We start from the raw sequence: 15,841 nt of genomic DNA, 5'->3' as shown, positions 1-15,841 counted from the left end.
TCGCCCCCCCGAATCTTTCACTTCGGCCCTCTGCACCACCGTGGGTGCCCAGGACTGAAAGTAAGTATATGATACTAGCTGTACCCGGCAAACTTTGTCTTGCCTACTGCGTTTTTTGACGTTTCAAGTTTCTATCCAAGACCAAGTCCCCAGCCAAAATGTATGGAAGATCAATTATCAAAAACTCTCAATTTCTCCATGTTTTTTGCTTCATAAACCTTCCTTGGGTGGAAACTAACAGAACAAAACTAAAACGACCAAAATCGGACCTTCCGTTCGCAAGTTATGCGTTAGATTGTCTATTAAAAACATGGACTTATACACTCAGCCAAATAACCTTAAGATTTCCATAAGGCCCAACTTATGAAACGGCCTTTAAATAATTCATAATGATTCGGATGAATTTCATAAGGTCACTCTATGACGTAAAATCGTCTCACAGCTTGGCTTTTATTGATGTTTAGCAACATGTTATTCTCAAGCGTCGGTAGCCGTGTGGATAAGACACGGGCTCGGTGATCCCGACGTTCATGGATCGAATCCAGGCTGCTTCATTTTAAGATTTTTTTGTTCTTTTCATAAGTCTGTCTTATGAAATTTATCATAGCAACCACGATCAATTTTCATAAGGTATTCTTATGCCATCCATAAGAATTAGTTATAGCAAATTTTCATAAGGTATTTCGATGAATTTCGCTAGTTTTTTTCGCTGAGTGTATGGTTGTTCAAAACAACCGTTCAATGTACTGTGAAGGCTTTACACAAATTAATTCCAAACTAGCTGGCCCGGCAAACCTTGTCTTGCCAAGTTTCGGTGGTTTGACCGTTTGACCACTGTTAAGGCCATTTCAGCACCGAACTCTAGATTGGTTTTATTTCGATCGTGTTGATTTTCTTCCCAGCTCATAAAAAAATCAGTTCTTTATCAATTTTCTTACTTTTTAGTCTATTTTCGCAATTTTTTTTACTTATAAACACAGCCACCATGAATACGAATCGAACCGTGCAAGAGTCATCCCGATCGGTTCAGCCGTTCGTGAGTTTTGTTGCCTCGAAGGGACTTCAAACTCATTTTTATATATTGCGGATTTTTAGAGAATTTTCCACACTGCGGTAGCCGCCGTAGCCGCCAAGTTCTACCGCAGCTGTCAAAGTCCTACCGCAGCCATGAAAATGATCGTATCATTGAAAAGTTTGGTCAAATCAAAGCATGCTTGCAAAGTGAAATGTTCTGAAAAGCAACAACAAACAATGGTCATCGGCGTCGTATCCAAGGCTCGATCCAAGGTATCCATGGACTGATTGATGATACATTGGTGGAAATCATCAGTCTGACAGCTGCGGTAGCTTTTCAATCTTCCGTAAAGTGGAAAATGTTCTCTAAATTAGCAATATTGTGTTTTTAGAAATAAATCAAATTTTCAGCGCTGCAGGACTAGCAACCCTGCATACTTGCGACAATCCAAATCGTATAATCTGGCAACCAAATCATATACAACTGTCAACATCGCCGGCAAGGTAAAAAAGAAAACTCAGCAGATAAACAAACTGTTGTGTGATGTTGCTGCTTTTGATTTGATCATTAAATTGGTTTTACTTAAATACAATGAAAAAGTAAGTTTGAAGAGTGTTTCACAAAAAAATCCATCTAACCTTATTATTGATTGAATATTCTAGCGACAGCGACTACGAAGAGGAAGAATATCTGGTTTCGGAGGATGAAATGGAAGCAGAACATCCAATTGCATCGGCTCTCTCCCCAGTTATTGATTCAGATTGCAGCAACATCAGTGAAACGGGCGACGATGCTGGTAACGGTATTCCATCTGATTCTGCAGCCGAGAAGGAAGAAAAACTGTTCTTGTTCAAGGGAATTTTTTTCGAACGTTTCTACCGCAACCAGCTGCGACCTCGAGAAATGTTTCGGTGCGACATCGACGGAAATTCTACGCAAGATATCATTCAATCCCTGTGGGAGGCGGTGAAGAAGCATGTTCGTCGCGAAGTGGTTTTCCGGGATGAAGATCCGAACTGGTGTGACAAATCTGAACCCGACTGCGAGGACATTGCGCGATTCGTAACTTTACAAGATAAGGAGAAAAAGAAAGAATTTTCAATCACCGATCTGAAGCACCGGTTGTTAGTGAAGTGGCGTGGAAAACATATCAACGTATATGTTTATGTGTACTCCACTAATGTAAGCACGAACTCCCAGTACCAGTGTTTACTACGAAAATTGGTCGCACCACAAACTCCGGATCGATCGGGAGCTCACTCAACTAAAGACGATGCTGCATTGGCAAATCAGTTGCGTGATAAACACCGAGACCTGGAGGGGCATTTCAGTTCTTGGCTGTTGTGGGCGAATCTGATCAATTCTTCGCCAGCTCATGAGAGAAGGCGATTGAAGCTAGCTGTAACACCATCATTGGAGCTGACTAAATATTTCCGCTGGACGCCAGTGTCCGAAGCAGCAAGACTTCAATCGGTGCATAGAGGCATGGTAGTGGCGAATACGATTAACGAAGGCTGGATGAAAGGGATTGCCGACATCAAACAGGACATTGCACTGGCGAGCAAAATTCTTCAAGGAGTGGCACACAAAGTGGAAGTATTAGAATCGAGGGGTATGTTCGGATCCGAAATTTGCTCGGCGATGGAAACAACTATGCGACCTGAAGAAACTGAATTCAGCAAGACCCTTTCTGCAGATGTTACGGATTGTGAGGACATCGATCACAATTGACTTGTTTTTTTTCTGAAATCTAAAACCAATTTTGGTGTTTTGATGACGGAATCATTCTTGGTGGAAAAATAAAAAGCATTTAGCAATTTGCAAAACGATCTATTTTATTTCGTTTCATTCATTAGAGGCATATTACTTGGGTGAAATATTCAATTCCATGTATTTCGGATCATGGTAAAGTCCTTTTTCAGGCGAAAATGTGCCACCAGCAAAGTATCCGCAGTGGTTGAAGATTTTAGTACAGGGAAATGATTTGAAGCGGTTAAGTGATTCGCAAACTTCAGTCAGTGGTAATTTATGCTGAATGTGGTATCTCTTCATGTCTTCTTTGATCTGACCAAACACAATCTCTATTGGGTTAAAGAACGTACAATAAGCAGGCAGAAAAATCGGAATAATACCGATTGATCTGAGAAACCTGATGATGTTCGCATCGCAGTGGATCCTTGCACCGTCCATAATCCAAACTGAACTGATTCCTGGATATCGCTGCACACTTGGATTGTTCAGGGCAAAGTCCATGCAACTGGAAAAGAATTTTTTCCTGTTAAGTGTTCCTTCCGTGAAGAAGCTGTCCAGAATACCATTCATTCCCAAAAAGCATAAAAAAGTGACTCTTGGTTTCCTACAGAATTCTCCTCGGAAAATCTTTTTTTTTTTTCCAACTACACTAAAGCTCACCTCATCCAAGAACACAATATTAAAGAGCTCCCAAGGAACTGCTAGCATTTCCCGTTTGAACCTCACAATTTCCTCTTCGCGTATTTGTATTGCCCGTCGCTCAATTGTTTTCCACGAAAAACCGGACTCCTGAAGAATCACCCATATTGATGCTACACTGATTGTAGAATGAAAATGCAATTGAAATTTTATCTTGGCCTCATCTAAGAAAAGGATTGGTTCTCTACGGTACAAGTCCACACGCCACTGTCGCATTTGGATCCCGAATTTTTTGTAAACTTGTTCCCGTTTCTTCCGTTGAATACATCCGTTCAATTCAAACTTGGAGAACCATTCCCAAATCGTTGACGGAGCCTTCCCGTACAATTTAGCAATTTCCAATTTAGGAATACCCAAGAAGTAATGTGCGTATAATGCATGGTACACTGTATTTTCACTGGCGTGACGATGACGAACATTTTGAATTACCAAATTAGCCATTTATGACCAGGAATCTTGCAAATCCAAATCGGATGAGAGTAAAAACTAGTTCTTGATCGTAAACAACAACAACGTTTGACAATCGCAACTTCTTCTTCTTCTTCTCAATTTTCATTAGCATGACATTGACAGTCTTTTCGGAAGCAAAAAAAAAAGGGTCGCTAGTCCCAGTGTCGCTATTCGGTTTGGTGATGGCGCCATAATATATAGATGTGAGTGTAAGTTGCTATAATCTGTCTATTGGGGTGATTGAAAGGGTAAATGCAAACTTTATAGGGACTTGGATGAAGATAGTGTTCATGGACAGCGCCAAAGGAAAGCTTAGGGCTTGTTCAAGAGTGAGATATGTGAGGGGGGGGAGGAGTTCCCTAAAACATCCTTGAGCAAAAGTCATCAGATCTGCATGCGTAATTTGTGTGTTTGAATGAAATTCATGCTTGCACACCATTGCACAGCCTTATGCAACTATGAGCTGTGTGGTGAGTTAAATGTTTGTTTGAGAATCTCCAAGAGCTCCCTCGAGTATAGGCCATCGAATGAACAAGCGTAATCAGTTTGACGGAAATAGTTACTTGTCGACTGTGGGTGATTTAGCTAGGAAACGTGATATGTTCGGCCTTTGCAGTCTGATTGAGCAGCAAGAATGATATTGTCTCTATATCCGATGGTTTCGGTAATATATTTTACTTTTTTCAAGAATTTGAAGCTACGTTCTCTTGTACGTGTATAGTAGACTTGGTCAACAAAGTCGACTTTTTGGAACGAAGCTTTTTCGATTGCTTTTATACAAAATGTGCTCATAATATATGTACAGTAACGATCTTACATGATAGTTTCACCACCGACGAACCGACGTGACAGTGGTGTTTCAAAACTGTCCCCCCTCCGCAAATTTAACGGTCGACCAGTGAAGCGAGCGTGCGCTTCTGTCAAATTAGCGCAAGCGCGAACCTTCTCCTATATGAATACACGGGGGTTTAGAGTCAAGCTGTCAAAATAACGCGAACCGTTATAGGGGAGGCGGTAGTGTTCGGCTATTTTTCATCATGGCGTCGGGGACAACAAATTTGAATTTATTTGTTCTAGCTGTCACGTCGGTTCGTCGGTGGTTTCACTGCCGATACTCTTACAGATACAAACACTCCAACCAATTGTTATTTACCAACTGCCTACTGCCTATCACTACAGTCAGGTCTTTTTTTACGCGGTTTTCATTTACGCGGCCGCGTTAATGAAAACTCCATACAAGAAAAAATCATCGTCTTATTTTTGCATGATTCGTCGAGAAATGGAGAGACTTTTTTAGCCAGTTTTTTGAATTTTGAACTGAGTTTTTTTTTACGCCGTACGTATCCCCCGCGTAAGAAAACCTGATTGTATGTGGATGAAATTTGATACTAAATAATGGAATTTAGTATAAGAAAACATCCTTTTTTGCATTTTTCTCATAAATTGAATTTTATTGTCTAAAACGATTTAACCAATGACGTTGAAGTAGGATATGCGTAGGTGATAAAACAGTGCGATTATAGCATAAAACGAGAGACAAATAGCTAGATTTCATAGCAAAAATCCTCCCACGATACAGCAGCTCGCAAAAACTTCGCGACACATGCACCGTAACAGGCGCCATCTCGAAAAATATGCACTTAAACTATACGATGTAGAGCATTACTATACACATACAAGAAGCTACGTTATCTTCTAGAGACAATCTCGTTCTCGCTGCTCTATCCGACTGCAAAGGCCGACAATAACACCTTTTCCAGGTAATCAGTTTGAAACGTCTTAGATTCCTTCTTAAATCACCTGAAATACTTATGGCTCACAAAAACATCTCTCAAATCTTCCTGCAGCTGAGAGCAATGCCTCTGATGCCCGCTAGGAATCCTGAAATGACTGCGAAAGTCCACCAAAACCCGCTGAAATCCTCTGAAATGATCTGAAATGCCCCAAAAAGCCATTGGAAAACCCTCGGATTCCCTACAATGCAACTAAGACCCTCTGGTACCCCAAAACTAAGAGTCCAGTCCACGCAAGCCCACGGAGGAGGGTGCCCCAAAGTTCATAAAAAATTGCCACGCCAAGCTGCGTTTGCTTCTTACAACATTTTTTTTATGTCAAACAAATTTTACAAGGAGTTCACCCGACTTGATGGTCGGGAAAATCAAATCAGCCACGTTCTAATCGACGATAAATTTTTCTCGAAAATAAAACCAACGTTCGCAAATACTGCAGTGTGAATATAGATTCGGATCACTACCTGGTCGTTGTATGCATGCGCTCAAAACTTTCGACGGTTATTACCACGTTTCGAAGTCGAACGCTGCGGCTCATCATCAAGCAGCTGCGTAACGTAGAAGTAGCTCAAGACTACGCGAAGTAGCTAGCAGTGACCTGCCCAACGGAAGAGCAACGTGGCGCAGCTGCACTTGAAGACGGCTGGAGGGACATCCGATCCGCCTCGACTGCAGCACTAGACTTCGCGACTCCGATTCACAGCAACGACTGGTACGACGGCGAATGTAAACGGTTGAAAAATGAATAGAATGCAGTATGGGCTAAAATGTTGCAACTGTACGAGGGCGAATAAGGCACGTTATAGACAGGCGTGGAACAGGCAGAACTCAGTCTTCCGGAGGAAAAAGAGCCAGCAGGAGGAATAAGATCGTGAAGCGATGGAAGAGCTATTCCGCGCTAAGGACACACGGGAGTTCTACGAGAAGCTGAACCGCTCGCGCAGAGGCTTTGTGCCACAAGGCAACATGTGCCGCGACGATTATGGGAATCTTCTCACGAGCGAGCGTGAGGTGATCGAGAGACGGTGGCAGCATTACGATGAGCACCTCAATGGCGACGTTGCAAGCACCGAAGGTGAAGTGATAACAGATCTAGGAGTACGTATGTAGGACGAAAGACTTCCGGACCCTAACCTTCAAGAGATTGAGGAGGAGGTTGACCGGTTGAAAAACAACAAAGCTACTGGAGCAGGTCAACTACCAAGCGAGCTTCTAAAATACGGTGGAGAAGCACTGGTGAGAGCACTACACTGGGGCATTATCAAGATTTGGGAGGAGGAAGTATTACCGAAGGAATGGATGGAAGGTATCGTGTGTCCCACTCCCATCTACAAAAAGGGCGACAAGTTGGATTGCGGGAACTACCGCGCGATCACACTACTAAGCGCTGCCTATAAGATACTCATTCAAATTTTATGCCGCCATATCACGGATTGCAAGGGAGTTCGTGGTGCAATACCAGGCTGGATTCATGGGTGAACGTGCTACAACGGACCAGTTGTTTGCAATCCACCAGGTGTTGCAGAAATGTTGCGAATACAACGTGCCCACACATCACTTATTCATCGATTTCAAATCGGCGTATGATACAATCTATCGAGACCAGCTACGGTAGACTATGCACGAATACGGATTCCAGGATAAACTGATACGATTGATCAAGGCGACGATGGATCGAGTGATGTGCGTAGTTCGAGCGTAGATTCTCGCAGAGGGTTACGGCAAACACGATAACGGGGATAAACACGAGTGGAACGATTATCACGAAGTCCGTTCAGCTGCTTGGTTTCGCTGATGGATATAGATATTATGAATAGCAAATTTGAGACGATGACGGAAACGTACATCCAACTAAAGAATGAAGCCAAGCGAATCGGATTAGTCATTAATGTGTTGAAGACAAAGTTCATGATGGCAACGGGCTCCTGGAAAGAATTACAGCGCCACCCCAAATTTCTATCGACGGTGATAAAATTGAGGCGGTTGAAGAATTCGTATAGTTGGGCTCACTGGTGACCGCCGACGACGACACCAGCAGAGAAATTCAGAGGCGCATTGTGGCAGAAAATCGACCTTACTTTGGACATCGCAGAACCCTACGATCGAACAAAGTTCGCCGTCACACGAAGTTAACTATCTACAAAACGCTGATTACAACGGTAGTTTTCTATGGGCAGGAAGCATGTACTCTACGTGCAGAGCACCAACACTCCCTTGGAGTTTTCGAACGGAAGCTGTTGCGTAGATGCATCTACGGCGGAGTGCCAATAAAAGACGGGACTTGGAGAAGGCGAATGAACCACGAGCTGCATCAACTGCAGAGAAAACCAACCATCGTGCACACCGCGAAAATCGGGAAGCTGCGGTGGGCGGGTTACGTCATCAGGATGTCGGATAGCAACCCGACTAAAATGGTTCTCGAGAGTCATCCGACCGGTACAAGAAGACGTGGTGCGCAGCGAGCTAGGTGGGTCGATCAAGAGGAGACCGATTTGCGGACCCTGTGATGGACCGAAATAAAATAACCGAAAATAAAATAGGAATTGGGCCATAGGGAATCGCGCCACTTGGGCGGTGGCTTCTATATTCGTCTGTTTGCCACTATAACTCAGTCAAATTTGAACCAATTGACACCATTTTTGGAATGCAGTGAGATAGGTATAGTATCTACCCGCGTACAACATTTCAAGTCAATTGGTTCAAAATTGACTGAGTTATAGTGGCAAACAGACGAATATAGAAGCCACCGCCCAAGTGGCGCGATACCCTATGTCAGAAATAGAAACTCATCTACTAGTGTGGAGTACACCTGGTGTGATGATTGAAGCCCGTTACTATCATGCCGAAGAACTGGGATCAAGCCCCATTCTCGACAGTCATACACAATGTTTGTTATTCCCTTCGGAAGGGAAGTGAAACGTGGGTCCCGAGATGAACTAACCCCAGGTTAAAAATCTCGTTAATGAATATAAAAAAAAAATCATTAAATAGTGTAGAACCCCAGTAGATCCGGTCACCTTCATGGAGCACAAACTACGCTCTTCCTTGACAACACCCATTATTATCGCTTCGTAATAAACTATCACTTTCACATGCACGCAACTCTCCGAATTCCCCAAACTCCAGTTCTTCATTCCAAGCGTGTCATTTTCGGCAACTTGACCAGCCTCCAGGCGACCACTCCAAGCCGATTTCACCCGTCCGAAGGAAGGGTACTTTTATCGAACGAAAGGGAAATCCAACGATATGAAAATGGCACGTCATAGATAAACACCAAAACACACCGCCCGTGTTTGTTAATCATAACCTGGTGAGCCGGCATGTTTCCAAATATCTCCATGAACGCGAAACTCCCTTCCGTGTCCGTCCACACACTTCCACCCAAATGACCGCGCTTGTGCATGTAAACTCAAACACGAATCTCGTCCACTCAAGAGCACCCGACGACGCCGCGCCATCGCATTGCCGTCGTCGTGGGACAAAAATCGAAAATGCTCTCAATTAAATCCGTTGTTCCGAAATTGCTGCCCCGAAATGATTGCCAATCTGTCTCGCACGAATCGGCCTACATTTACGATCCGATGCGATGCGATGGGGGCACCACCACTTGCGGCCAAACGGTTTTTGGATCCGTCCGAAGTCATACAAAGTCCGAAAAAGGTGACCGGTTCGCCGAATCAATCGTCATCGTCGTCGATCATCTGGCGGCCGGCCGGCACACGCGATCACCGCCGATCGCGCTATCAACTTCTGCTCTGACAGGAAAAACAAACTCAACGTTTCACGGGCGACGGACGGCGGCGGGTTGGAGTGAGCGATCGCGCTGATTGAACAAACTGGGCGTGCTCGTGCACAATGTGCTGTGAAGTGCCACCGATCAAACTACAGACGGGCCCGAACTTAACCTTTTCCCTTTCTTTCTGCCAGTTCATGCAAATGTTAATTAAAAATTCGCTTACTCATAGCCGGGGTGGGTTAACAGCAGTTTTCTCGCACTTTAACACGCTCTCGATATATGAGAGGTGTTCTGATGATTGTTCTCCCGAGTGGAGTTGAATGACTAGATGATGGTAAGTTTGGTTGATCCAGTACAAATTGCAAGTACATAAGTGGGTTTGGTACTAAATGGGCGTAGACCAACTCTAAACGCATTGTAGCATTCCTGAAATCTCTGGAACGTCATTGAAATTTACGAAAGCCTGTGAAGCAGCCTTGAATTCCCGGAAATTCTTCTGAGACCTTTGAAATGCCTTGAAATGTCTTGAACCTCTTGAAAAGCCTCTGAAACTCCCATGTCATCCTTCTGAAGCACATTTGAGAGCCTGCGAAGCCCCTCTGAGATTGCTTTGAAACCTCCTGAAACTCTCTGAAACGCCTGTGAAAGCTTAGTGTTCTTTGAGCACTTCCACAGTTATTAAATGAAGGGCTTTCTTTGCCTGCCATTGCATGATTTTGTATATTGTGAGGCAAGGACAATGATACTCTATGCCCAGGGAATCGAGAAAATTTTCCCGACCGGAACGGGAATCGAACCCGCCGTCTCCGGATTGGCGATCCATGGCCTTAACCACTAGGCTAACTGGAGACCCCTGTAAAGCACCTTGAAACCCAATCAAACAACCTGTAGCACTCTGAAACGCCTTCAAACAATTCTGGTACCCCCTTAACCCGCCAGGAAGACCACCTATTTAATTCCCTTAAATTCCATGAAACTCCCTGAAACGCCTCTGGAACATCCTTGAAATCCTTGAAGCTCACCTGAGCCATTGGCGTAGCCTGGCACCCCTTAGAGCAAATTTGGCACCCCCTAGAAGTTTTCCTAAAATCTAAAACTTCTCACAATAACTCCAATATTTATTAACTAGCTGACCCGACGTGGCTAGCCACGTTAGCTAGAAAAAGATTGTTTTTAAAATTCCAGTTACACTTCTTCAGTGGAACTGTTTTCGAGAACATTCCAGAATCTCTCTCCAGAATGCTTCTCTCTTGAACGTTTAGTAATCTCCAGAAAGTTCTCAAAATTTAATGAATTCTGATTTTGCAGAACTTTTCAGAAGGTCCATTTGACATTTTTTTTTCTTGAACGTTGACAAACTCCCCGAACATAATCGGCAATAAAAAATTTGTTCCAGAAAATTCCAGAAGGTTAGTTTTCTTATTCTTTCTGAAACATTCAGTTACTTCTAGAAAGTACCTGGGAAGTTTAATGTTCCGGAATATTCTAGTGATTTTTTTCTGTTTTCCTTTGGAATGTTCAGTAGCTTCCAGAAATTTCTCAAACATTTTATGAATTTGGTTGTTCCAGAGCCTTCTTAAAGGATATTTTTCTTTTTTTCTGGAACGTTCACAAACTCTCAGACAATTTTCGTAAATTGAAAAAAGTTTGCAGAAGGTCTTTGTCTTGTTTTTGTCCACTAACTTCTCGAAAGTTCTAAGAATTTTGATTATCTAGAACATTTTCGTAGATTATTATTCTTCTTTCTGAAACATTCAGTAATCTCTAGAAAGGTCTCGAAATTTTATGAATTTTGGTGTTCCAGAACATTTTAGAAGGCCCTTTACTTCTCTCTTGGACTTTCATTAACTTCCATAAAGTTCTTGAAATTAAGAATGAAAAGTGTACAGAACATTCCAGAATTCTCTGTTTGAAACGTTCAGTAACGCACAGAAAGTTTTCGATATTTGAGGAAGTGTGATATCCAGAATATCTCAGATGATTGTTTTACTTTTGTAACGTTCAGTATCTTTCAGGAGGTTTCTGGAAATTTTATGGATTTTTATGTTCCAGAACATTCTAGAAGGTTCTTTTTTGCTTCCTTGATCGTTCGCTAACGTCCATAACCTTTTCCCAATAAAATAAAGTTGCATGCTCAAGAACATTCTAGAAGGTTCTTTTCTAAAACGTTCAACACCTTAGAAGTGGTTATGAGAAGACGAAGTTCTCAGTTGATAAGCTGAGAAGCAGGCTTTGTCCCAGTTGGGACGTTACGCCAAAAAAAAAATTCCATAATGCTGCAAAATGTTCTTCTTCTTCTTCTTCTGCTTTCGGATGCGTCCAGAAACTTCAAGGGGGTTCTCGAAAATTTAAGAAGTTCCATATTTTAGAGCTTTCCAGAACGTTATTTGTTTTCTGGAACTTTCAGAAAATTCTTATAGTTTTTAGAATATTGATGTTCCAGAACATTCCAGAAAGTTCTTCTTATTATTTCTGGAAAGTCAAAAAACATCCAGAATGTTCTCCTTCCTTTTAGAAATTTGAAACAACTATGGTGAAACATTTCAACGAAACATTTCAAAACTTGACGAAAGGACAGACAACTCTGGGATTTTATATATATGATGGCACATTTGAACAAAACTTAAGCACACTTATACCTCAAAGACATACCTTTATCTATTCATACAGTGGCTTCCTTTATGGATTCTTGCCGACATTTCTTCAATAATCTACGCTTAGGATTCTTCAGACAAACCCATCAATTTGTACATACAAGAAGTTTCTGCAGCAATTTCTCTTAGGAATTCTTTGGAAATTCTTCCTATGACACTTCTAGGAATTCTTCTAGGGATTCCTCTACAAGTTTCTATTAGGATTCCCTCAGGAATTCCTGGTGGGATTATTAGAGATAATCTTCCTGGGATCCTTTCAGAAATTCCTCCGGTGATTCTTCCAGGAAATCCTTCAGAGATTTTATTCAGAGATTCTTCCAGACATTTCTCATGGAATTCATTCAGAAGCTTATATTGGCCTTCCTTCGGAAATTGACCAAACTTAGCCAAAATCAAAATTTTCTTGAATTTCGATGCCCAGTCAATTCATTTAAAAAAACAGTTGAATTTTGTATAGTAGTAATTAAACGAATCACCCGTCGTTCCATTTTGTACTAGGCAGAGCTGTCAAGCTGTTGCCCAGCTGTCGAAATGTGATATAAAAAATTACTTTAAGATATATAGCTGTCGAAATGTGATATAAAAAATTACTTTAAAATATATTTAAGTTGAAAATATAAAGTTTGAAAAATAGAAAAAAAATCATAGCGGTTCAGAAAAAAGGTACTCTTTTGTATAAAATAAATCGTATATTAAATCGATACATTTTTCAAAATAAAAAAAAACAATTGTGGCTAGGATTCCTTAAGCAGTTCCTGCTGCAATTCTTTTAGCAATTTTTCTTAGAAATCTTCCAAAAATTATCATTGCGGTATTTTTAGGAATTCTACTAGGGAAGTTCTACTGAAAATTCATCCGGAATATCTATCTGGGATTTTTCTAAAAATCCCTTGGGTGATTCGTCCAGGTATTTCTTCAAGGATTTATCCAGGACTTCCTCCAGAGTTTCTTCCAGAAATTCCACAGGGAATTTCTCAAAGAACTTCTATTGATCTTCCTCCATGAATCCCAGCAGGAATTCTTCAAGCATTTTCCATTAAGACTGCATCAGAAATACTTCTGGGGATTTCTCCTGGCATACTTACTTGCTGCAATACTTTCAGGAAATCTTCCTGGGATTCCTCCAGGAATTCCTCCTGCGATTTCATCAGGGATTCCATAAGTATACTTCTACCGATTGGGGGTGGAAGCTCAGGTAATATATTATCTTCTGGACGCCCATTAAAAACACACCCCCGGCGAAGACTGGCGCTTGAGTCCTTCTATTTAGCACTGCAGTTGGAGGAAATGCCAATGCAGAACCCGTAGCTTCCGGGAATGTAAGCCCAGCTCCCTGGGTTAATGGATTGGTGTCAGGCCCTGCTAGCCAGCCGTAAAAAAGACTAGCACCGAAAAATCAACAAGAGAAGAATGCGAACCGATACCAATGGCGACGACCACAGCGACGAAAAGGGACTTGCGATTGGAAGCTCGGTACGTGGAACTGCAGATCTCTCAACCTCATTGGGAGCACCCGCATACTCGCCAATATACTGAAGGACCGTGTTTTCGGAATCGTAGCGCTGCAGGAGGTGTGTTGGACAGGATCTATGGTGCGAACGTTTAGAGGTAATCATACCATCTACCAGAGCTGCGGCAGCACACGCGAGCTGGGAACAGCTTTTATAGTGATGGGCGACATGCAGAGGCGCGTGATCGGTTGGTGGCCGATCGACGAAAGAATGTGCAGGTTGAGGATCAAGGGTCGATTCTTCAACATCAGCATAATAAACGTGCACAGCCCTCACTCCGGAAGCACTGATGAAGACAAAGACGGATTTTACGCGCAGCTCGAACGCGAGTACGACCGCTACCCAAGCCACGACGTCAAGATCATCATTGGGGACCTAAACGCTCAGGTAGGCCAGGAGGAGGAATTCAGACCGACGATTGAAAAGTTCAGCGCCCACCACCTGACGAAAGAAAATGGCCTACGCCTCATCAATTTCGCCGCCTCTAAGAACATGGCCATTCGTAGCACCTTCTTCCAGCACAGCCTCCCGTATCGTTACACCTGGAGATCACCACAACAAACGGAATCGCAAATCGACCACGTTCTGATTGATGGACGGCGCTTCTCCGACATTATCGACGTCAGGACCTATCGTGGCGCTAATATCGACTCTGATCACTACCTGGTGATGGTTAAACTGCGCCCCAAACTCTCGGTTATTAACAATGTACAGTACCGGCGGCCGGGTACGATCTAGAGCGACTGAAGAAACCAGTTACGCGCAGAATCTCGAGGCAGCGTTGCCGGACGAGGGTGTGCTCGATGTGGCCCCTCTAGAGGCCTGCTGGAGTACAGTCAAAGCAGCCATCAACAACGCAGCCGAGAGCACTATCGGGTACGTAGAACGGAGTCGACGAAACGATTGGTTCGACGAGGAGTGCAGAGCGGTTCTGGAGGAGAAGGATGCAGCGCGGGCGGTAATGCTGCAGCATGGAACCCGACAGAATGTGGAGCGACACAGACAGAAGCGGAAGCAGCAGACCCTTCTCTACCGGGAAAAAAAGCACCGACTGGAAGAAGCGGAGTGCAAGGAAATGGAACTGCTGTGCCGTTCACAAGAAACACGTAAGTTCTACCAGAAGCTCAACATATCCCGCAAAGGCTACGTGCCACAAGCCGAAATCTGCAGGGATAAGGACGGAAGCCTCCTGATGGACAAACGTGAGGTGATCGAAAGGTGGAAGCAGCACTTTGACGAGCACCTGAATGGCGAAGAGAATGTAGGCACGGAGGATCAAGACAACGGAGGAAATGACTATGATGGTGCAGCAGAGGACGGGAACGAACCAACTCCCACGCTGAGGGAAGTTAAGGATGCCATCCACCAGCTCAAACACAACAAAGTGGCTGGTAAGGACGATATCGCAGCAGAACTCATAAAGATGGTCCCGAAAAAGTTGGCCACCTGTCTGCATCAGTTAGTAGTCAAGATCTGGGAAACCGAATAGCTACCGGAGAAGTTATTATGCGACCCCGAGCAGAGAGGAATACCTTCCCAATACCACGCAAAGAGCAACCTGTGCTCTAATACTTAAAATTGTTATTGCTATGTTATTCTACGAAATTTTATGAGAACATCATAATAACAGTTGGAGATATTTGAGCAGAGTTTGGTATTGATGCGGTATATGTTTATTTAGCAGTGAAAATGACCAAAGAACAAGTTTTGCTGTTACATCTTAGACCTATCTAAAAATCTTCAATTTAATAGCAAGAAATGTTATTACTTTGTTATTCAATAAATTTTGAATAACAAAAACTGAACTTGAAAATTTAGGTATGCATTCATTATCGAAATAACAAGACTTGTTATTTTCTAGGTGTTCCTTGTACTAAATTATGGTATTCATTTTTGTTATTTTGCCTCTTATTACAGTCTAATGAAGGGCATGTCGAGGTATAATGGTATTTAATATTAATACCATGATATGTTATCCAGTTGTTATTCTTTTCTGCTCGGGACGACATGGATATTATTGCTAGAACATTTGGAACGGTGGCAGAATCGTACACCCGCATGAAACGTGAAGCATCAAAGGTCGGATGGTGGTGAATGCGGCTAAGACAAATCCCAAGTAACATTTGAGGTTTTGTTTGGCTCTACACGAGATCTTCACGACAAATTTTATAAAACTCGCAATTAAACTGATTTATACATCAAAACCTCTTGATAACCTCTTTAAGAGCATCTTC

At 42.8% G+C, this 15,841-nt stretch overlaps 2 protein-coding genes across 6 annotated transcripts in view; both read right to left on the bottom strand.

The window, feature by feature from the left end:
• LOC109429174 (serine proteinase stubble) overlaps positions 1–15,841 on the bottom strand; it is a 555,654-nt gene that overhangs the window by 247,113 nt on the left and 292,700 nt on the right. The gene's annotated exons all lie outside the window — the stretch shown is intronic.
• On the bottom strand, positions 2,878–4,044 carry LOC134292239 (uncharacterized). The gene has a single exon (XM_062861228.1). It carries the CDS (start codon positions 3,905–3,907, stop codon positions 2,879–2,881), a length of 1,029 nt encoding a protein of 342 aa, XP_062717212.1. The 5' UTR covers positions 3,908–4,044; the 3' UTR covers position 2,878.

Source organism: Aedes albopictus, chromosome 3, assembly GCF_035046485.1.
Source record: "Aedes albopictus strain Foshan chromosome 3, AalbF5, whole genome shotgun sequence".
In the NCBI taxonomy this organism is placed as follows: Eukaryota; Metazoa; Arthropoda; class Insecta; order Diptera; family Culicidae; genus Aedes; species Aedes albopictus.
This window is presented reverse-complemented; position numbering and strand designations above follow the sequence as displayed.

Excerpts from the sequence above, each read along its gene's own strand:
- LOC134292239 (XM_062861228.1), bottom strand. The coding sequence starts at position 3,907 with ATGGCTAATTTGGTAATTCAAAATGTTCGTCATCGTCACGCCAGTGAA.